A 22,811-nucleotide genomic window follows, 5' to 3' on the forward strand; every position below is an offset into this window, starting at 1 on the left:
GTTACTTGATTTTATTTATTGTTTATTTTGTTTGTTTTATAGCATTGAGTACGAGAGTTGCAAACTCATTTTCGCTGTATTGGTGCGTGACAAATTGTACTATGCAATGACGATAAAGATATTTCATTTCATGTACATATTTTCATAATTTCCTTAGAACTTTGAAACATACAGTGCATTTATTGTGCCAATGTCTAACATAGTGAAGATTGTGCTGGGGGCAGCCAACAAGCAGGCCCACAACTCACTAACCCTAACCATATGTCTTTGACATAAATGGCAGAAGCTCCAGGCTTGGTTGCTTCTGAAGATCGCTGACACTCAAACTGCCAGGAAAAATCAAATATCACGAACAGTTAAAACATTAATTATTGGAAATTTTGAAAATCACTTAAACAATTAAAACCATGAGAGGAGATTTGACTACAGAGTAAGGTTATATTGTTTGAGCTACCTGTTTCCCCTTCAGCCGTGTCTCTGTATAAATTAATGAAATTGGTTTTTGCTGCATACGTCCAGCAATTCTCCAGCAGAATTTTGAGTTTCACTGCTGGACTACAGAGCTAGAAATCATGTGGGAAAACAGAACACAGCAGCAAATTTTCCATTTCCACACTGGAGCTGTAAACATCCAGGGTCTTGGGACTGAAAGCAATATTGTGAGTATATTGAGTTTTGAGCAAGTGACCATAATCCAAAGCATTGGCCTGCCAATTATTTCAGCAGATGCTGAGCAATCTTGGGTATTCCAACTAATTTCAAATTTTTTTTTTTTTTTGTAATTTATTTTTTATTGAAGTTCATCATCAAACAAACATTTCCATAAGATGTATTTCAGATATTGTACATATTATATATCATATAATCGTATTTGCCACAAATCTCCACGTAATATTTATCTGCGGTATACACCTATAGAAAAGAGAGGAAAGAAAGAGCAAACAAAAAAAGAAAACTATGTACAAGTAGGGGTGATCTTTTTTTTACAACATATTCATTGATTTGTGAGAATAAAATCAGGCCTATGAGGTGTTATGTAGTTGAACCATTTTTCCCAGTATGAATCAAATTGTTCCAACTTATGATTAACAGATGCTGTTATCGTCTCCATTTTGTAAATTTCAAAGTTCTAAGTTCATTTGTTATCAAAGTGTGTATAAATTGTACAACCTTGAGATTTTTCTGCTTGCAAGCAGCCACAAAACAAGAGACCTGAAATAACTTTTTTAAAAAAAGGACCAACCCACAGAGAACCAGTGAATATGTGTCACCATATATAGCCCAGAGACAGAACCAACGAAGGGTGGGGGGGGGGGCCTCACTGTGCAAACAAAAGCAAGCAACAGCGTTCAGAACAAAAGTGCATCCATAGATACAAAGCCCGGAGCCGCCAAAGCAGGCCACAGCCACAGCCTCGGCCTCAGTTCATCACACAGTGGGGCAAATTGGTGCTGAGCTCGCAGGTACGGAGGCTGGAGGAGCAGTCTCACAGCCTCGGCTTTGGCTCAGCAAAGAGCGGAACAAATGTCGTGGAGCAGCCAGCAAACTTCCCTGCGTTCAAATCGTCCAAACACTGGGTCGTTACTCGCCGTAGGATGAATGCCCTGTCACTTTGGTACGCTCTGGGCCTGGGCCCGACTGCTCCGTTCTGGCCCATACCCAATCATTCCAAATCAGCCCAGACCTTGCTTTCAGTTTACATAGGCGGACTCCAAAACGTCTCCACTTTGACTTTACTCCACTTCGCACGCCCTGACTCCATCTTGGCCTCACTCCGACTTTGCATTGCACCCACACGCCTCAACCCTCGAGTCAGCCTCTCCTTCACTCGCCTCTTTGTTTGCTGTGATTTGTTTACCACATTTTCCACAGTAAGTGTCGTTAATGAAATATATAGTTCTAGTCCTTGCTTTATGAACTGCCAGCAAGCTGCTGCCCATCTTCAGTAGCGCCGTCTTAAACCGGAAGGTTTCACCACAAGGTTAGCGAGTGTGTGGAATTCATTGCCTCAGAGTGTTGTGGAGGCCGAGTCACTGTATGTTTAAAGAGGAATTTAATAGGTTCTTTACTAGCAAGAACGTCGTGGGAGGAAGCAGGGGCATGTGGTCAAGAGGGAAAATGTCAGCCAAGATTGAATGGCAGAACAGACTTGATGGGCTGAATGGCCTAATTCTGCTCCAATAACTTGTGGACTGATTTTTTTTTGTTCATATCACCCATGGGAATTCAATTTAAAACTATTAATAACTTTTTTAAGAAATTAGATTATTAGATTAGATTATGAAATAGATTAGATTAGATTAATTGTGGTAAACTATCACTGCAAGAAGTGAAGAAGCAAGCAAAGGCAAAGTGAATTCGCAGGATGGGCTCCACTGGTGCGCTGCAAAAGCTACATACTTGGGGTTGGAGCCATGTTGGTTGGAGTGAATGATTTGGAGGGGAGAAGACAGGACAGAGGAATTCCAATAACCGTCTAACCAACCCAGGTACGAGCGTGGATCACTCTAAACGCCGAGCTGAAGTGGAGACGTTGAGAATGGCTTCCTCAGCAGTGAAATCCAGGTCCGAAACAAATTGATAAGTGGCATGCTCAAGTCCTGGAGCGACTCACCACAGCGAGGCCCACGTCTTAATGCGAGGCACAATCTAAATGTGGGCCCATATAGACTGGAAAGGCAGGGTGTCAAGAGTCCAATGAAGTTGGGTCACTCCGGGTACCGAGCCAATTTGGAGAGGTCAAGATCGGCTCCTTTGGCAGCAAAATCTAGGCCCAGGGCGATTTTCCAGCAGTGGGGCCTGGGTCCTACTGTGAGGTGTGGACAATTTAAATGCCGGCCCAGATTGTCTGGGGGCTTCCCTCTCCATGACACTAGGGCTGTGAGACTGCACCCGGCTGCTGTGCTTCGTGTCTGTGATCTTTGTGGCGATTTGCCCTGCTTTGGGCCTACTCCAGGTTGCTCTGGAGATTTGGATCCAAGGACTCAGTATGGCTCAGAATGCTGTTGCTTGCTTCTATTGTTTGCACGATTTGTGTTTTTCTTTCTCTGTGGGCATTAGGGTGGTTGGTCTTTTTAATTGGGTTCCTTGCTTTGTGACTAGCTGTAAGCAAACAAATCTCATGGTTGCTTTTTTTATACATTCTTTGATAATAAATGCACTTTCAAACTATTGAATCTCCTGCAGGCGTTGGTTTAGAGTCTTAACGTCTTCCAATTAAAGCAACAGTTACCCAAGCTCAAAGCTCTAGAATGTGTCCGTTTAACCATTTTTCACTCTCTTTTCAAAAGAAAGTATTTTGCAAACAGCTTGGGCACATGCTATTTTTTTAAAAAAAACAAGTCCTGACGAAGGGTCTCGGCCTGAAACGTCGACTGCGCCTCTTCCTATAGATGCTGCTTGGCCTGCTGCGTTCACCAGCAACTTTGATGTATGCTGCAAAGAGAAGATGCTTTCAAAATTACTGAAAAATTTCTAAATATCAAAATTACTATAAAGAGCAGTAAACGATTTTTTTAAAATACTAAATCAAATCAATATTTGGTGTGACCACTTTTTACTTTTAAAATTGCATCAATTATCTCAGTTACACTGTCATGTGGTAGGTTGTTCCAAGCATCTTGGAGAATTTGCCACAGTTCTTCTGCAGTCTTTGGTTGTCAAGATTGCTTCTGTCTCTCCAGATAATCCCAGACAGCCTCCAGGTTGTTGAGATCGAGGCTCTGTGGAGGTCGTACCACCTGTAACATAACTCCTCGTTCTTTTCACTGAAGACAGTTCTTCATGACTTTGCCTGTGTGTCTGAGGTCATCGGCCTGCTGCAGAGTGAAGTTGAGATCGATTAGACGCCTCATCCATCACACAATTCCATCAGGGAAAATCTGCTCCTACTTCTCAGCATTGAGAATTCCATACGTTCTGACCAGATCACCAACTCCATTTGCAGAAATGCAGCCCCAAACCTGCAGGGAACCTCCGCTGTTAGCTGCTGACACTTGTCCGTGTAGCGTTCTCCAGCTCTTCCAAAGGATAAACTACCTCCTGCTTGAGGCAAAAATTTCAAATTTTGACTCGTCAGTCCAGACCACTTTCTGCCTTTGTTCAGTATCCCAGTCCACTTTTTGTGCATTGCTGAGTCTATTGGCTTTGTTTCTTCTTTTTGGAGTGTGACGAAAAACCAAGTTATCAGAAGATTGATGCTAATGAGATAAGTGAGACAATGGAGAAACATTCAAAATGTTAATGAGAGAGGAGAGAGAGATAATGGAAAGAGACAGCAGTCCGAGTATTGACAGACTGATTGCTTTGAACCTGAACTGTTTGAAGTTTGATGGACAGGCGATACTCCAGCAGGGGGATAAAAAGAACAGGTTCGCTAAGGCACGACAGACACCATGAGATCACGAAATAACGAGACCCTGGAAAAGCGGTGTGCCCCCACAAGTTGGTGGAGTTTGGAGGTCTGGTCGTGGGAACCGACCATAGACGCACAGGGTGAAAAGGTACGATCAGCGGGAACCTGGTGTGTGTGTCCGCCCTTGCCTGGGTGCCGGGTTCACCGCGGAAGAACGGTCGTATCCGGAACGGAGGGGTCACAGTCGGTGACCACAGAAGACATAAAAGGGTTTGCCCAAAAGCTAACTGCAAAGAACAAAGGTCTGTTTGAATCAGAATTTGCATATCTCCCTCTCTGTCTCTCCAACGGCCCAACAGTGATTACTGCGAACTGTCCTAAGCTGAACTGAACTCTGTGTCACTTGAGACTGATCATTTTACCCCTAGACTGCGATAGAGCTTGTTTGATTCCTATTACCCTAGTTCTGTGTACATGTGTGTTTTATCATTGCTAATCTGTTGCATTCATATCCTTACGATTAGAGTACTGTGTTACTTATTTCTTTAATAAAACTTTCTTAGTTCCAGTAATCCAGACTCCAACTAAATGGTCCATTTCTGCTGGTTTGGCAACCCAGTTACAGGGTACGTAACAGGAGGAATGGCTTTTTGGCAGCAACTCTTCCATGAGGACAACTTCTGACAAGACCTCTCTGGACTGCAGAGGGGTGTACTAAGGTACCAGTGGTTTCTGAGTTCAGAGCTGATAGCAGTGCTGGACTTGGTCCAATTTAGAAGGGACATCAGTTTGATGTATCCCTCATCTGCTGCACTTGGCTTCCATGGCCAGCCATTACGTTTCTGGTCCTCAACCTTCCCGTTTCTTTGTGCTTCTTCAGAAGAGATTGGACAACACACCTTAACTCCAGTTTGCCAAGAAGTTTCTGCTTGGGGAAAACGTGTTGTTGATGCAGGATGACCACCTTGTTGCTTTGCTCACTCTTGCCACGGTGTAAAGCCTGATTTATACTTCTGCGTTAACTCGACGCCGTAACCTACGCAAGTGACTTACGTGCGTTGTGAGCATTTACACTTGTGCATTGGTGTGTCTGCGTCGCTCTGCAATTCGCGCACATCACGCATGCGCACACACCTGCCTGTGCAAGGCTTCATGGTCATGGGGTCATGGTAGTCGTTCTCAGGGTAAACAAGAAGCAAGCGTCTTTTTTCGTAAAAGCGAAAATAATTTCGGAGGTCTGTAAAGCTTTACGGAAAACATTGCAGCCAGAGTTCCTTCCCTGCCCTTCAGTCGCCCAATGGGAAGCTATTGCAGTGTAGGAGGAAATGCGATGCTACCAAGCGGACCAATCACAGTCCTTATGGTCTGCGTTGCTGCGACTTGTGGTTACATTTTGGGAGAGGTGCACGTCGCAGCAACGCAGGCTCTGGTGTAGGGATCCGCGTCGGCTTTGCGTAGGGTTTGCGGCGACGCGGTACTTACGGCGTCGCGTTGACGCAGAAGTATAAATCAGGTTTAAGAATTAATGATTTGATGATTAAGCTGACGCATCTGCCACACCCTTGCCTCTTGGGTTGGTTGTTCTTCACCTAGTTTGATCCTTTCTACAACTGTTGATCAGTTTAGTTCATTCAACTCATTATGTCATTGATCATTAGCACCTGCTTGTTATCTTTGGCTATATACCTACAAAGTAATCGTGTCCCTATACACCTCCATCCCCCATCAGGAAGACCTTAAAGCTCTTCGCTTTCTGGACACCAGACCCATCTGGTTCCCCTCCACCACCACTCTCCTCTGTTTGTTGGAAACTGATACTCGCTCAATAATTTCTCCTTCAGCTCTTCCCATTTCCTTCATACAAAAGGTGTAGTTGTAGGCACTTGTGTGGATCCCACCTATGCTTAACGTTTTGCCGGCTACGTGGCTCAGTCTATGTTCCAAGCAAACTCTGGTATCACTCCCCAACTTTTCCTACGCTACATCAATGACAGTATTGGTGCTGCTTCCTGCATCCACATGAAGCTCATCAACTTTGCATCCAACTTCCACCCTTCCTGCAAATTTACCTGATCCATTTCCAACGCCACCTTCCCCTCTCTCAATCTTTGTGTGTGTGTGTGTCTCTCTCTGGAGATAGTTTATCCACCGTCAACACAGATCTTACCCGCATTTCTTCCGTTTCACGTGCATCTGCCCTTACCCCATTCACCCCACGAGGGATAAAATTTCTCTTGTACTCGCCCACCAGCCTCTGCGTCCAGCAAATAATTCTCCATTATTTCCGCCAGCTCGAACGGTATCCCATCACCAAACACATCTTTCCCTCCCTCCCCCCCCCCACTTTCTGTTTTCCACATCCATCCTTTGTCCATTCATCCCTCCCCACTGATCTCCCTCCTGGCACTTATCCTTCCAATCAGAACAAGTGCTACAAGTGCTACACCTGCCCCTACACCTCCTCTCTCACTACCATTCAGAGCCCCAAACAATCCTTCCAGGTGAGGTGACATTTCACCTGTGGGTCTGTTGGGGTCATATGCAGTGTCCAGTGCTCCCAGTGTGGCCTCCTGTATCTTGGTGATATCTGACGTAGATTAGAGACCACTTCATCAAGCACCTACGCTCTGCAAAAAAAAAAGAAGCAGGATTTCCCAATGCCACCCACTTCAATTCTACTTCCCATTCCGACAAGTCAGTCCATGGCCTCCTCTACTGCTGTGATGAGGCCACGCTCAAGTTAGAGGAGCAACACCTTGTATTCCGTCTGGGTGGCCTCCAATCTGAAAGCACGTACATCTATTTCTTGAACTTACAGTAATGCCCTCCCCCGGCCATTCACCATTCCCCATTCCCATTTCCGCCTCTCACCTTATCTGCTTACTACCTCCCTCTGGTGCTCCTCCCTCTTCCATGGCCTTCTGTCCTCTCCTATCAGATTCCCCCTTCTCCTGCCCTTTATCTCTTTCACCAATCAACCACTCAGCTCTTCACCCCCTCCCCCTCCTCCAGTTTTACCACCTTGTCCTGACGAAAGGGTCTCGGTCCGAAACGTTGACTGTACTACTTCCTATGGATGCTGCCTGGCCTGCTACGTTCCACCAGCATTTTGTGTGTGTTGCTTGAATTTCCAACATCTGCAGATTTCCTCGTGCTTGCGTTTAGAAATCTAAAATTAGCTTTTCCTTTCTACTGACACACTAGTGCAGAAGACAAAAAAAAATCAAAAACAAAATTTATATTTAAAAAAAATTAGGGTGCCCAAGATGTTAGAACAGTACTGTGCTTTAAATCGATCTGATGTTTTAAAGAATCTTTTAAATAGCTTGGTTGTTTTGCCATTAATTCCAGTGACGCTCCTTGCAATATCCGAAAGCAAATTGGCATTTTACCACAGAAATATTGGGATGTTCTAGACTCCTCCATGAATGTGGGAGTCTTGGAGTGTGCTCTGTTGTCTACGTTCCAGCTGCACTCAGTTCAATGACAAAGCAGGGATTTGCTGAAATGCCTAGTGGTCATACAGGAAATAGTTTGTGCTGATTGAGGCCAAGTTAGAATGTTTTGCAGAAATGGCATGCTGACCAGCTTCAACAGAAAGGAACAGCTAAAAGGGAAACAGATAAAATTAATTACAAAATAGTATAATTCCTTGGTTTAACGTTAATAGCTTTCTTTTTGCATGCTTTTTAATAATTAAATTTTAATTGTGCCATTGACTTTTTATAAATGTTTGAATTAAAGAATATTTGTTTGCATTCAACCCAACATTGACAGGCAGCAAAACTTGTGACTTTGCCAGTTGTAAATTTTCTGCTGTTTTGTAGAAGGGGCTTGCTAACCTGACCTGCTTTATAACATTATGCCGTGTCACCTGAAGTGCCTTTGCTATTTACAGTAAGGATGGCATTGAAGAGTGAATCAACAATACAAGGGTCTCTGCAGAGGGAACTCCAGGGTAGCGTGCACAAAATGCTGGAGGAACTCAGCAGGTCAGGCAGCGTCTATGGGGGGGGAATAAGGAGTTGATGTTTTGGGCCGAAACCCTTCACCAGGACAGGAAAGGAAATGGGAGGAAGCCAGGATAAGAAGGTGGGAGGGAGAGGAAGGAGTACAAGCTAGAAGATGATCGGTGAAACCAGGCGAGGGGAAAGGTAGGTGGATGGAGATCACTGACTTTTTTTTTCCGAGCTTCCAGTAATTACTTCCCCACCCCCTCCTCTAGTTTTCCATTCAGCTCCCCTCTACCCCTTCTCCTCACCTGTCTATTGCCTTCCTCAGGTGCCCTTTCTTCCACTTCTCCCATGGTCTACTCTTCTCTCCTTTCAGATTCCTATTTATTCACATATCACCTCCCAGCTTTTCACTTCATGCCTCCCTCACCCACCTTCCCTCTCACATAGTTTCACCTATCACCTTTTAGCTTGTACCTCTTCCCCCTCTTCCCACCACCTTATTCTGGCATCTTTCCCCCTTCCTTTCCAGTCCTGAAGAAAGGTCTCGGCCCTAAACTATGGAATCTGTTGCCACAGGCAGCAGTGGAGGCCAAGTCATTGGGTGTATTTAAGGCAGAGATTGATAGGTATCTGAGTAGCCAGGGCATCAAAGGTTATGGTGAGAAGGCAGGAGAGTGGGACTAAATGGGAGAATGGATCAGCTCATGATAAAATGGTGGAGCAGACTCGATGGGCCGAATGGCTGATTTCTGCTCCTTTGTCTTATGGTCTTATGGTCTTATGGTCTAAACGTCTGCTTTTTATTCCTCTCCATAGATGTTGCCTGAGCAGCACTGGGATTGCCACAAGTGACACAGCTTATCTACACCAGTGTGTATATTGGTAACTTTAAACTGGCAATATCTTTTATCCAGATGTCTGGTTAAAGCAAACTGGATCAAGAGAATGAAACTCACTTTTGAATTGAAGCTTTTGTAGCTTAGAATGTCTAGGATTTCATTTCTGAATCGTGTATAATTATAAAGTTGTTTTTTCAAAAATTATGTATCACAATTGAATTTTGTGCATGGTCTCTCTCAAATAGCTTGCACCAATTTAAGATTTACAGATCACTGGAGTTGAATGCCCAACAATTTAACTTTTAGATCTTACATATTTTTTTGCCTTCAGGGAATGTGAGGCTTTACATCTCATGAAGAAAGATTTCAATGCAGTTTTTGTTCCCGTTCGTATGTCAGACTATGTGCAGCATTCTCAGCCAGCTAAAATTTTCTTCTTTGGAGTACTTATAATTGGTGTTTGAACTCTCCAAGAAACCAAATAGATTCCAATAAAAATGCGTTTTCCAAAAGTTTTGATGTTGTTCAGCATGTAGACTGCTGACTACTGGGGCTGAGTTGAAAATGAAATGTCAATCTTTCTTTGAATTAAAATGTGGCTGCAGAATTTCATAATCCTTATTTTGGAATGCAATTGTACTTAACTAGGACCTTTGAGATGATCATGATGTCTGTTCTGTGGTTCATAAAACTCTCATTGTAATGCAGTGTAAAGCTTAGTTTCAGGATTGAAAGCCTGCTGTATCCATTATTTCTACCCACCACCCCCCAACTGAGGCGTAGGCTGCCAGCAGCAACTCACCAGTCCTCTGTCCTTGGCCTGTCTTTTGAATTGTCCCCAGATGTAGCCTATCTGCAGTAAAGTTGCAGTGCAATCAAAGCAAATACTGGTCTTAAGGTGTTATACTTAAATGCACGCAGCATAAGGAATAAAGTGGATGATCTTGTCGTACAGCTACAGATTGGCAGGTATGATATTGTGGCCATCACTGAGACGTGGCTAAAGGATGCATGTCTCTGGGAGCTGAACGTCCAAGGATACACGGTGTATCAGAAGGATAGGCAGGTAGGCACAGGGGGAGGCGTGGCTTTATTGGTAAGAAATGATATCAAATCATTAGAAAGAGGTGACATAGGATCGGAAGGTGCAGAGCCTTTATGGGTTGAGCTAAGAAATCGCAGGGGTAAAAGGACCCTGATGGCAGTTATATGGTTGGTTGGTTGTTCGTCCATCGTTGAAGTCGATGAGGATCTCGACACCATGATGATGGTGTCGAGACTAGAGCGTGATTTGGATTTAAGTGAGGGAGAGTTGCGCAGCGTCAGCCTCACTCTCCCTTCCCAATTCCCATCTGGATCCAGTGGCAAGACAGAGTCTAGATGGCTGGAGATGGGACTAGGCGCAGTGGATGACCAGGACATCTTCTGTGTCTTGTCCTGCTCTACACGTTCCACGACGCTTGCAGAGACCGCCTTCTTGACTGTTGGACCTTCCATTGGTCTCGTCCGCTCAATCCGCCGGAGTCTGTCTTCACATGCTGGGATAGACAACTCCCTATCACACCGAGGGTTTGAGACCCGTCGGCTACCCTCACCTGGTTTAGCCGGCTTGTCGAAGCCATTGCCCGGGGTGTGGCCGCTGTCGCATGCAAACAGCTACGGGGAGCCACAGGTGAGAGCTGAGTGCCAGGTGGGGACCAAAGGTGGACTAACCGCCCTGAAAAGGACGCGACATGTTCCCCCACCAGAGGTGCTACCCCTCCCTGACACCCCATACATCCCAGTTATATACAGGCCTCCAAACAGCTGCAGTGATGTGGACTACAAATTACAACAGGAAATAGAAAAGGCTTGTCAGAAGGGAAGTGTTATGATAATTGTGGGGGATTTTAACATGCGAGTGGATTGGGAAAATCAGGTCGGCACTGTATCTCAAGAGAGAGAATTTGTAGAATGTCTGCGAGATGGCTTTTTAGAACAGCTTGTTGTTGAGCCTACTAGGGGATCAGCTGTACTGGATTGGGTATTGTGTAATGAACCGGAGGTGATTAGAGAGATTGAGGTGAAGGAACCCTTAGGAGGCAGTGATCATAACATGATTGAGTTCACTGTGAAATTAGAAAAAGAGAAGCCGAAATCTGATGTGTCAGTATTTCAGTGGAGTAAAGGAAATTACAGTGGCATGAGAAAGGAACTGGCCAGAGTTGACTGGAAAGGGATACTAGTGGGAAGGACAGCAGAGCAGCAGTGGCTGGAGTTTATGCAAAAAGTGAAGAAGGTGCAAGACAGATATATTCCAAAAAAGAAGAAATTTTCGAATGGAAAAAGGATGCAACCGTGGCTGACAAGAGAAATCAAAGCCAAAGTTAAAGCAAAGGAGAGGGCATACAAGAAAGCAAAAGTTAGTGGGAAGACAGGGGATTGGGAAGTTTTTAAAAGCTTACAAAAAGAAACTAAGAAGGTCATTAAGAGGGAAAAGATGAACTATGAAAGGAAGCTAGCAAATAATCTCAAAGAGGATACTAAAAGCTTTTTCAAGTATATAAAGAGTAAAAGACAGGTGAGAGTAGATATAGGACCGATAGAAAATGATGCTGGAGAAATTGTAATGGGAGATAAAGAGATGGCGGGGGAACTGAACAAGTATTTTGCATCAGTCTTCACTGAGGAAGATATCAGCAGTATACCGGACACTCAAGGGTGGCAGGGAAGAGAAGTGTGCGTAGTCACAATTACAACAGAGAAAGTACTCAGGAAGCTGAATAGTCTAAGGGTAGATAAATCTCTTGGACCAGATGGAATGCACCCTCATGTTCTGAAGGAAGTAGCTGTGGAGATTGCGGAAGCATTAGCAATGATCTTTCAAAAGTCAATAGATTCTGGCATGGTTCTGGAGGACTGGAAGATTGCAAATGTAACTCCGCTATTTAAGAAGGGGGCAAGGAAGCAAAAAGGAAATTATAGAAGCAACACACATCAAAGTTGCTGGTGAACGCAGCAGGCCAGGCAGCATCTGTAGGAAGTGGTGCAGTCGACGTTTCAGGCTGAGACCCTTCGTCAGGACTAACTGAAGGAAGAGTGAGTAAGGGATTTGAAAGTTGGAGGGGGAGGGGGAGATCCAAAATGATAGAAGAAGACAGGAGGGGGAGGGATAGAGCCAAGAGCTGGACAGGTGATAGGCAAAAGGGGATACAAGAGGATCATGGGACAGGAGGTCCGGGAAGAAAGACAAGGGGGGGGGACCCAGAGGATGGGCAAGAGGTATATTCAGAGGGACAGAGGGAGAAAAAGGAGAGTGAGAGAAAGAATGTGTGCATAAAAATAAGTAACAGATGGGGTACGAGGGGGAGGTGGGGCCTTAGCGGAAGTTAGAGAAGTCGATGTTCATGCCATCAGGTTGGAGGCTACCCAGACGGAATATAAGGTGTTCCTCCAACCTGAGTGTGGCTTCATCTTTGTTCCTCCAACCTGAGTGTGTGAAATTATAGACCTGTTAGCTTGACATTGGTGGTTGGGAAGTTGTTTGAGTCGATTGTCAAGGATGAGGTTACGGAGTACCTGGAGGCATATGACAAGATAGGCAGAACTCAGCATGGTTTTCTTAAAGGAAAATCCTGGCTGACAAACTTACTACAATTTTTTTGAGGAAATTATAAGTAGGCTAGACAAGGGAGATGCAGTGGATGTTGTATATTTGGATTTTCAGAAGGCCTTTGACAAGGTTCCACACATGAGGCTACTTAACAAGATAAGAGCCCATGGAATTACGGGAAAGTTACATACGTGGATAGAGCGTTGGCTGATTGGCAGGAAACAGAGAGTGGGAATAAAGGGATCTTATTCTGGTTGGCTGCTGGTTACCAGTGGTGTTCCACAGTGGTCCGTGTTGGGGCCGCTTCTTTTTACATTATACATCAACGATTTGGATTATGGAATAGATGGCTTTGTGGCTAAGTTTGCTGATGATACAAAGATAGGTGGAGAGGACGGTAGTGCTGAGGAAACAGAGTCTGCAGAGAGACTTGGATAGATTGGAAGAATGGGCAAAGGAGTGGCAAATGAAATACAATGTTGGAAAGTGTATGGTTATGCACTTTGGCAGAAGAAATAAACGGCAGACTATTATTTAAATGGGGAGAGAATTCAAAGTTCTGAGATGCAACGGGACTTGGGAGTCCTTGTGCAGGATACCCTTAAAGTTAACCTCCAGGTTGAGTCGGTGGTGAAGAAGGCGAATGCAATGTTGGCATTCATTTCTGGAGGAGTAGAGTATAGGAGCAGGGATGTGATGTTGAGTCTCTACAAGGCGCTGGTAAGACCTCACTTGGAGTATTGTGGGCAGTTTTGGGCTCCTTATTTAAGAAAGGATGTGCTGACATTGGAAAGGGTACAGAGAAGATTCACTTGAATGATTCCAGGAATGAGAAGGTTAACATATGAGGAACATTTGTCCACTCTTGGACTGTATTCCTTGGAGTTTAGAAGAATGAGGGGGGACCTCATAGAAACATTTCGAATGTTGAAAGGCATGGACAGAGTGGATGTGGCAAAGTTGTTTCCCATGATGGAGGAGTCTAGTACAAGAGGGCATGACTTAAGGATTGAAGGGCGCCCATTCAGAACAGAGATGCAAAGAAATTTTTTTAGCCAGAGGGTGGTGAATCTATGGAATTTGTTGCCACGGGTGGCAGTGGAGGCCAAGTCATTGGGTGTATTTAAGGCAGAGATTGATAGGTATCTGAGTAGCCAGGGCATCAAAGGTTATGGTGAGAAGGTGGGGGAGTGGGACTAAATGGGAGAATGGATCAGCTCATGATAAAATGGTGGAGCAGACTCGATGGGCCGAATGGCCTACTTCTGTTCCTTTGTCTTGTCTTGTCTTATCTTCGTGTATCCTTCCTATCTTGGGGGTGAGCTCTTCGGATCTTCTGTTGGTGTTCCTGTCGCTCTGAGTTTTTAAAGGATGGTGTTGCTAGCCCCGCTTGGGATTGTCCATGACAGGGTTCTTGTGTATCACAGTTCGAAGTAAAGTTTATTATCGGAGTACCCACTGTACAGGTCACCACATATCCTAATGTCACCCCAATCCTGAGAACTTTCCACAGGGGCACAACTGAGAGCATCCTGACTGGCTGTGTCACTGCCTGATATGGGAACTGTACCTCCCTTAACCACAGGACTCTGCAGAGAGTGGTGCGGACAGCCCAGCGCATCTGTAGATGTGATCTTCCCACTACTCAGGAAATTTACAAAGACTGGTGTGTGTTTTTTTTTTAAAAATGGCCCGAAGGATCATTGGGGACCTGAGTCACCCCAACCACAAACTGTTCCAGCTGCTGCCATTCGGGAAATGATACCACAGCATAAAAGCCAGGACTAACAGGCTCCAGGACAGCTTCTTCCGCCAGGCCATCAGACTGATTAATTCATGTTGACACAACTGTATTTCTATGTTATATTGACTGTCCTGTTGTACTTACTATTTATTATAAATTACTATAAATTGCAGATTTAGACAGAGATGTAACATAAAGATTTTTACTCGTGCATATGAAGGATGTAAGTAATAAAGTCAATTCAATTCAATACAACCCTGAGATTATTTTTCTGCGGGCACACTTAGCAGATCTCTATCTCCTGGTACTTGATTATTGTAAAATTTTTGTAATGATTCAGCAAGCTTCATTTAAATAATCCTTGAATTCTGATAATATAACAGTATTTGTAATTGTCAGGACTTGGTCTTTCTCAGGATGTTGCTGGAGCAACATTTATGGCAGCCGGAAGCTCTGCACCTGAACTAGTCACGTCTTTTCTTGGTAAGATCTATTATCCCTTTTTTTTAAAAAAAGATTAGTCATTAATATTATTTGGAACACAATGAGCACAATTGGAACACACAAAAAATGTGTTCCTATTATACTCTCTGGTCACTTCCATCAGTCTGAGTGTGACTTCAGTGTTAACTGAATACCTTGAATCATCTATATTTAATGTTAGCATTATCAATTTTATCTTTAAAGGATTGTGAAGATACTTTTAAACACTTTTACCATTATTTGAAGTTACTTGCACCCAAAGCATCAGTTGCATCCTCAAGGTAGCTGATAAGCATTAACCCATTGTGTTGAGTGGAACTTCAATTACAACAAACTAACTGTTGCCTTTTTTTAATTTCGCTGACTGGCGACTGGGGTTACAAGGCATTTAAGGCCTAGGTTGGTGTGTTGGGTCCCTTGGCTGTTTAGGAGATGTTGGGGTGGGGTTGGAAATAAGGAAGTGATTGGGAGTCCAGTATTGGCATTTAGATGTCATTGGGATGATGTGACTGTGACAGGAGGAGGAGCAGAAATTGTAGGCCAGAGTTTTGGCTTAATTCAATGTTGATGTAAGTGCAGCCTTAAAGACGTAGTAAAAATATTTTGTTTCTCCTGAGGCCTCCCAAACTAGCAGTGCAGAAGTCTAACCATTAACCTTCACCGGGGTCAGTCCAGTGTTGCCAAGAAGTCAGTGTGTCCAAATGAAAATGTTTCACTTGTTTAGAGATGCAGTGTGCAATAGGCCCTTCCAGCCCTTTGAGCCACACTGCCCAGCAACCCACCAATTTAACCCCAGCCTGATCACGGGACAATTGTAAATGATCAATTAACCTACTAACAGGCACATCTTTGGACTGTCAAAGGAAACTGGAGGACCCGAAGAAAACCCAAGTATTTCATGTGGAAGACGTATAGACTCCTTACAGATGATGTCAGAATTGAACTCCAACATCCCGAGATGTAATAACATCCTGCTATCTGCTATACTACTGTAAAAAATCACTTAGAAACAGATACTCTCATGGCTCACTCATTTTGGGGGCCGGGGGGGGAGACAATTACGTAGAAGTTGAATAAAACCAGTATTGCAGGTTTGAATTTCCAGGCAACTTTGTGTAAAATGCTTGCACTCTCGTGAAGGTGCCAACAATCATTGTTGGATAATGAGTACAAGTCCCCTTGATGTCACCTTTCAATTTAGGAATACTTTTTTAAAACTATCTTGACCAGCAAACTTTTGGATTGTCCCAAATTAAACCTTGCAGTTCTGCCTACGCTCTGCATGTTAATAGAATACTAAATTGGGAAATCTTGCCGTTTGATCTCTCACTCTTTGTACCTAGGTGCTTTTGTGACAAAGGGAGATATTGGAATTAGTACGATAGTTGGATCTGCAGTTTACAATTTGCTTGGGATCTGTGCTGCATGTGGGCTGTTGTCCACCATGGTATGTAAATACAATAATGTCACTGACAATTATGAGGTGAGGTTAAACCATTATCTTATCAAAATTCGAAGATCCTTATGTTAATTCTATTGATAATCACTTATTTAATATTTGTAATGTGGAAAAATATTGCAGGGAATTTCAAAGGGCTATTTTTTTTAAATGACAAAATGAAATATAGTGATGTACCAGGCAAAGATCTAACGCTTAGTCAAAGAGGTGGGTTTTAAAATGGATTCCAAAAGAGTAATGAGAAAGCAAGATCTAGGGGAAACTCTGAGCCTGAGCCATCAACATATTGAGGCATAGCCATTAATAGTAGAACAAATAGATCTGGGGATGATTGACAGGACAGAATTGTTCTGCAGGGCTGGAGATTAGATATAAAGAGGGCTGAGGTCATGAAGGGATTTGAAATCAAAGGTGAGGATTTTAAAATAGAAATGCTGATTGGTCGGAACCCATTGCCGGTCTGTATCCATGGTGATGGCAGAACAAGAGAGGAAATTATTAGAACAGTAGGTTCTGGAAGAAAAGGGTGTGATGAGGTTTTCCGTAAGAGGAGCTGAGGTCCTGGTCACATGAGAGGAAGAAAATTGTGGTGATGTTGTCATTATGTGGGGGAGAGGGTCAAAAATACTACCAAGTTATTGAATTGAACTGCTTCTGGAATGTGGGTCAGATTTCAATGTTCAGTAAATGTTGTCAGTTTTTGCTTGCCAGAAGTCTCTGCTCACTTGCCAGGTTGGAGGTGTGAAGAGAGAGCCTGAAGAGAAAGTGGTGAGGTAGAGCTGGTTGTCATCAGATAATATGTAAACTGTTCGCTGATATCACTGGAGTGGTGTAGAAGGTGACTAGGAGAAGCATTAGGAAAGACCCTCGCAGGCCACCAGAGCTGAATGTGCAGGCATGGATGAACTAGAGAAGTAGATGCATTGGCTACACTTGGATCACTGAGCATGGCCCCACTCAGCTGGACAATAGTGCTGAGGTTTATCAGGCAGATGGCATGGCCAACCAGATCAGTGACTGTGGAGGCAATAAAGAGGGAGAAATTGTCTGTAATTGCTTTCTAAACGATCAAAACAGTGACTTTGTAAAGTCTTGACACTAGAAGGCCTGTAAACCTGTTCAAACATCTGAAAAGAACAGCGTGAATTTTGTGTCTTCAACATAAGGAGGAACAATGGGGTTTGCAGATGGGTGGTGGTCTAAGGATAGTAGAGTTAATTTTTTAAAAGAGGAGATGTAAACTTGGAGACGGAGCAGAAGCTGAGAAAAAATAATGCAAGCTAGACAGTCAAAGGCTATATGGGAAGGAGTGGTGGATACGAGTTTGATTTCAACATTTAAGAGAAATGTTAATAGAAATGTAGAAGGATGGGAGGGAAATGGCTATGGTCTGGGTGCAAGTTGGTAGGATGAGACAGGATAATAGCTTTGCTCAGATTAGACCGGCCAAAGGGCCTGTTTTTGTGCTGTCGTGTCCTCCCTCTAAGGAAGGGTTAGATTGAACTTGCAATAGGTTAAAAGGTCAGTAGGACACCATGGGCCAAAAGCCCTGCATTGTGCTGTAGTGTTCTGTGTGCCGCGTAACAGGGGGTGTGTGGGAATAGAGTTAAAGGAGCAATAAATGAGCTTGGTATACATCTTTCACAATCAGTGTGGTGTTTTTTTAAATTATGCCAAATGTCATAACTTCCCAAAGAAACTTGCTCTTAAGCTCTTGGACTTGATTAAAAGCCCAATCATGGAAATGAATTGAAGAAAGGTTAAAGTGATCATTAACATTAATAATGAATTTGTTAACTATCGTGCAGTCTTGAGGGAAAAGGCCCTTTCATCAGTGTTGTGTAGGCATATGAAATATTCTATATTAATTTTGTAAACTTTTCCAGGTTTGCAAGTTGACTTGCTGGCCACTGCTGAGGGATTGCTTAGCTTACGCCATCAGCGTTGTAGCATTAATTGCTATTATCTTCGATAATGTGATACACTGGTAAGACTTTTCAATCTATTAAACATAATTTTAATATAATTTCTCTATTTAATCACCAAATATGTAGCCGTAATGCTGATTGTTGTTGGTGCGCGGCCAAGTGGTTAAGGCGTTGGTCTAGTGATCTGAAGGTCGCTAGTTCGAGCCTTGGCTGAGGCAGCATGTTGTGTCCTTGAGCAAGGCACTTAACCACACATTGTTCTGCGACGACACCGGTGCCAAGCTGTATGGGTCCTAGTGCCCTTCCCTTGGACAACATCGGTGGTGTGGAGAGGGGAGACTTGCAGCATGGGCAACTGTTGGTCTTCCATACAACCTTGCCCAGGTCTATGCCCTGGAAACCTTCCAAGGCACAAATCCATGGTCTCACGAGACTAACGGATGCCTATATATAAATGCTGATCTACGTGCAAATTAGATAGTCAGAGAAATACCTCATGGATACAGGCCCTTCAGTGCAACTAGGCAATGCTGCCCAAAGTGCCCACTCAGCTAGATCCAGTTTCCTGCATTCGGTCCATATTCCTCGAAGTCAGGGTTTCTCAACTTTTTTTTTAATGCCATGGACCATTACCTTTAAGCAAGGGGCCTGTAGACCTCGGGTTGGGAGCTTCTGCTCTAAGTGCTGTCTCTTCGTTTACCTGTCCACTTGCTTCTTAAGTGATAGCATTGTACCATTTCTTCTGGCATCTTATCCCATGTACTCACCTCTGCATAGGGAAAAAGTTGCCCCTCGGGTCCCTTTTAAATCTTAACCTCTCTCCCTAATTCTATGACCCTGTGTTTTAGTCTCTCTTAACCTTATCTATGACTCACATAATTTTAATTTTAAACAATTTCTATCAGATTGCCTCTCATTCTCCTACATTCCAAGGAATAAAGATCTAGCCTGGCTATCCTCTCCCTATAACTCAATATCTCACAAGTCAAGGTTCCCCAAACTTGCCCGGTTCATCCTTCACCCTAAGAGGAACATGCTGTTATTGGCTACTTGCTATCTCACTTTTTTCTTGCCATTGATTCCTTTCCTTTCAAATGGGCTCACCCAATCAACCTCTGCTAGTTCCGACCTAATTTGCCCTGAAACTAGCCTTGCTCCAGTGTAAGATCCTAACCTGTGGACCTGTCTGATCCCAAAATAAATTGGATGTGTTTTTTTTTAAATCTTTGTCTTACCAACCACCTTCAACCCAGGATCTTTCTAGTGAATCGGCCAAGATGAAACGCTTAGTGTCTAAAGGCACTGGCTGAGGGTAACCTGTCGCATTCAAAGCCGTGGCCTCTCTAGAAAACTTCAGGAATTTCATGCACAAATCAGCCTTGTGTATTGTGTTGGTGCTGTACAACATACCAGTCTATTTTGCTTCATGTAAACCTCCAAGTAACGCCAATATTTTTTTACCAAGATAAAACTTTATACCACTTGATCCGGTCTTAATAAGGTGCCACCTTCTTAAGACCCAATTTCAAATTTGGTTGGGATGAGTCTTATTCAAAGACTGTGAATAAGATGAGCGCAGTTTTGATTTTTGGAACAAAAGCTATTAAATTCACAAAGGGATAAGATGAATGATGTGGAAAAGTACAAGTTTCAGCAGTGCAGCTTTAGAAATTTCTCCAAGCCTAGGGGTATGGGGGAGCTTTAATCTATATCCAGCTGGGCTCTCTGGATCATATTTCCTCATGTCAACAAAAGCATGTTCTAATTAGAATGAACATTCCTCCCCTTTCATCTTTAAAAGAACTGCATCTAAAATTCAGTAGTTGCTTGTAAATGTTTAAGCCTGTGATACTAAATAATTGCAACAAAGAGATGGATTTTTAATTTAATAAATGAAATCATCTTTTACTCCCTTCCTGTTTGACATCCCACATTTTATTCAGCTGGTTAGATTTTTAACAATGTGCAGGATCAAACCTATGGGATTCTCCCACCTTTCCCCACAATCTGGCCAAGAATAACTTCCTTCCCCCTCCAAAAAAAAATGTCAGTTCATTTGCTTAGAGAGACAGTGCAGAACAGGCCTTTCTGGCCCATTGAGATAGGCACCCAGCAACCACCTACTTAACTTTAGCCTAGTCATAGACAATTTACAATGACCAATTAACCTACTAACGCACGCGCACACACACACACAAGATGCTGGAGGAACTCAGCAGGCCAGGCAGCATCTGTGGAAAAGGGAGTTGTCAACGTTTCGGGCCAAAATCCTTTGGCAGGACGGAATGGTTTTGGCCTCAAATGTCGACAATACTCTTTTTTTTAATAGATGCTGTCTGGCCTGCTGAGTTCGTCCAGCATTTTTTGTGTGTTGCTTGGATTTCCAGCATCTGCAGATTTTTCTCTTGTTTGTACCCTGCTAACTAGTACATCCTTGGGAGGAAACTGGGCCACCCAGAGGAAACTGGGCTACCCAAAGGAAACTCACGCACTCGTGAGAAGGACGTACAAACTTCCTACAGAGGACACTGGAACTTGAACTCCAAACTCTGATGCCCTGAACTGTAAAAGTGTCGCACTAACTGACAAAGCAGATAAAATCTTCTATGAACGCAAACAACAGGAATTCTGCAGATGCTGGAAATTCAAGCAACACACATCAAAGTTGCTGGTGAACGCAGCAGGCCAGGCAGCATCTCTAGGAAGAGGTACAGTCGACGTTTCAGGCTGAGACCCTTCGTCAGGACATGAAAGGTCTCGCCCTGAAACGTCGACTGTACCTTTTCCTAGAGATGCTGCCTGGCCTGCTGCGTTCACCAGCAACTTTGATGTGTGTTGCTAAAATCTTCTATGAGTTTGAATTTGGTTGAAAGTGGAATGAGAATCTGGCTCATCTATTTTTGTTTCGTACTGTTAGAAACTTTTTAAGCTTGAGAATGAACACAAACATGATTGCACTTTTGGTCACTATAATAAATATTGAATATCACCTGTACCGGTCAAAGAGGCGGAACAGAGTAGCAGTTCGCGTAACGCTATTTGCAACACCAGTGACCGGGGTTCAATTCCCGCTTCTGTCTGTAAGAAGTTTGTACGTTCTCCCCATGATCATGCAGGTTTCCTCTGGGTGCTCTTGTAAACACAAAATACTCTGCAGATGCTGGGGTCAAAGCAACACTCACAACACGCTAGAGGAACTCAGCAGGTCGGGCAGCATCCGTGGAAACGATCAGTCGACGTTTTGGGCCGGAACCCTTCGTCAGGACTGTAGGAGGAAGGGGCAGAGGCCCTATAAAGAAGGTGGGGGGAGGGTGGGAAGGAGAAGGCTGGTAGGTTCCAGGTGAAAAACCAGTAAGGGGAAAGATAACGGGGTGGGGGAGGGGAAGCAAGGAGGTGATAGGCAGGAAAGGTGAAGGAATAATTCCATCCCCCTCCCCTCCCCTATCCCTATTTCACTCTGCCCTACCCCCCAGCTGCCTATCACCTCCCTCATGGTTTCACCTCCTTCTACTACCCATTGTGTTTTCCCCTATTCTTTCTTCACCTTTCCTGCCTATCCCCTCCCTGCTTCCCCGCCCCCACCCCTTTATCTTTCCCCTTACTGGTTTTTCACCTGGAACCTACCAACCTTCTCCTTCCCACCCTCCCCCCACCTTCTTTATACGGCCTCTGCCCCTTCCCTCTACAGTCCTGACGAAGGGTTCTGGCTCGAAACGTTGACTGATCGTTTCCACGGATGCTGTCCGACCTGCTGAGTTCCTCCAGCGTGTTGTGAGTGTTGCTTTGGGTGCTCTCGTTTCCTCCCACATCCCAAAATTGTACAAGTCTGTAAGTTAATTGGTCACGTGGGTGTAGTTGGGCCACAAAGGCCTTTTACTGTCCCTGGATATCTAAACTTAATAAATAAAAATAAAATTAATTAACCGTCGTATCGTTTGCAATGAAAACAGTGCTTGAGCTAATGTGCTGATTTGAATGTTGTTTTTTTTAAGGTATGAAAGTGCTTCTCTGTTACTGATCTATGCAGCATATGTTGCTTTCATGTGCTTTGACATGAAACTTAATCGGTACATAACAAGAACGTTTAGCCCGTGCTGTGCTTCCCTGGCACAAGTGATAGAAGAAAGCAATGAGCAAGAGGCGCTAATGGGCTGGCAGGGAAAAGATGGGCCACTCATATATCGCCGTTCTCGATCGGATAGTGGGATCTTTCGGGACGATTCTGGCTATTCCCAACACTCTCTCAGTTTACACGGGCTCTCGGAGATTACTGAAGGTAAAGTCAGGATGTGCATTTGGATGGATTCGTAGTTAACGTCTCTATGTCTGCTTGAATAAGGAACTTTTTATCAATGAGAAAGAAGTGTTCCACTTTTTTGTGGATGGTGTCTGTTTCAATCAAAGGAATTTGCATATAAATGTGCATTGATATCTATGCAATGTTAAACACCTACCT

The 22,811-nt window shown here is 43.8% G+C and overlaps 1 protein-coding gene across 1 annotated transcript in view; it reads left to right on the forward strand.

The window, feature by feature from the left end:
* The window catches only part of slc24a5 (solute carrier family 24 member 5), a 46,289-nt gene that overhangs the window by 4,545 nt on the left and 18,933 nt on the right, over positions 1 to 22,811 (forward strand). The window contains exons 3-6 of the mRNA XM_063065095.1: positions 14,885 to 14,968; positions 16,312 to 16,415; positions 18,314 to 18,414; positions 22,348 to 22,631. Of these exons, the coding sequence (XP_062921165.1) occupies positions 14,885 to 14,968; positions 16,312 to 16,415; positions 18,314 to 18,414; positions 22,348 to 22,631 (573 nt within the window). The remainder of the gene's footprint in view (positions 1 to 14,884; positions 14,969 to 16,311; positions 16,416 to 18,313; positions 18,415 to 22,347; positions 22,632 to 22,811) is intronic.

This window comes from Mobula hypostoma, chromosome 13, assembly GCF_963921235.1.
Source record: "Mobula hypostoma chromosome 13, sMobHyp1.1, whole genome shotgun sequence".
Taxonomy (NCBI): Eukaryota; Metazoa; Chordata; class Chondrichthyes; order Myliobatiformes; family Myliobatidae; genus Mobula; species Mobula hypostoma.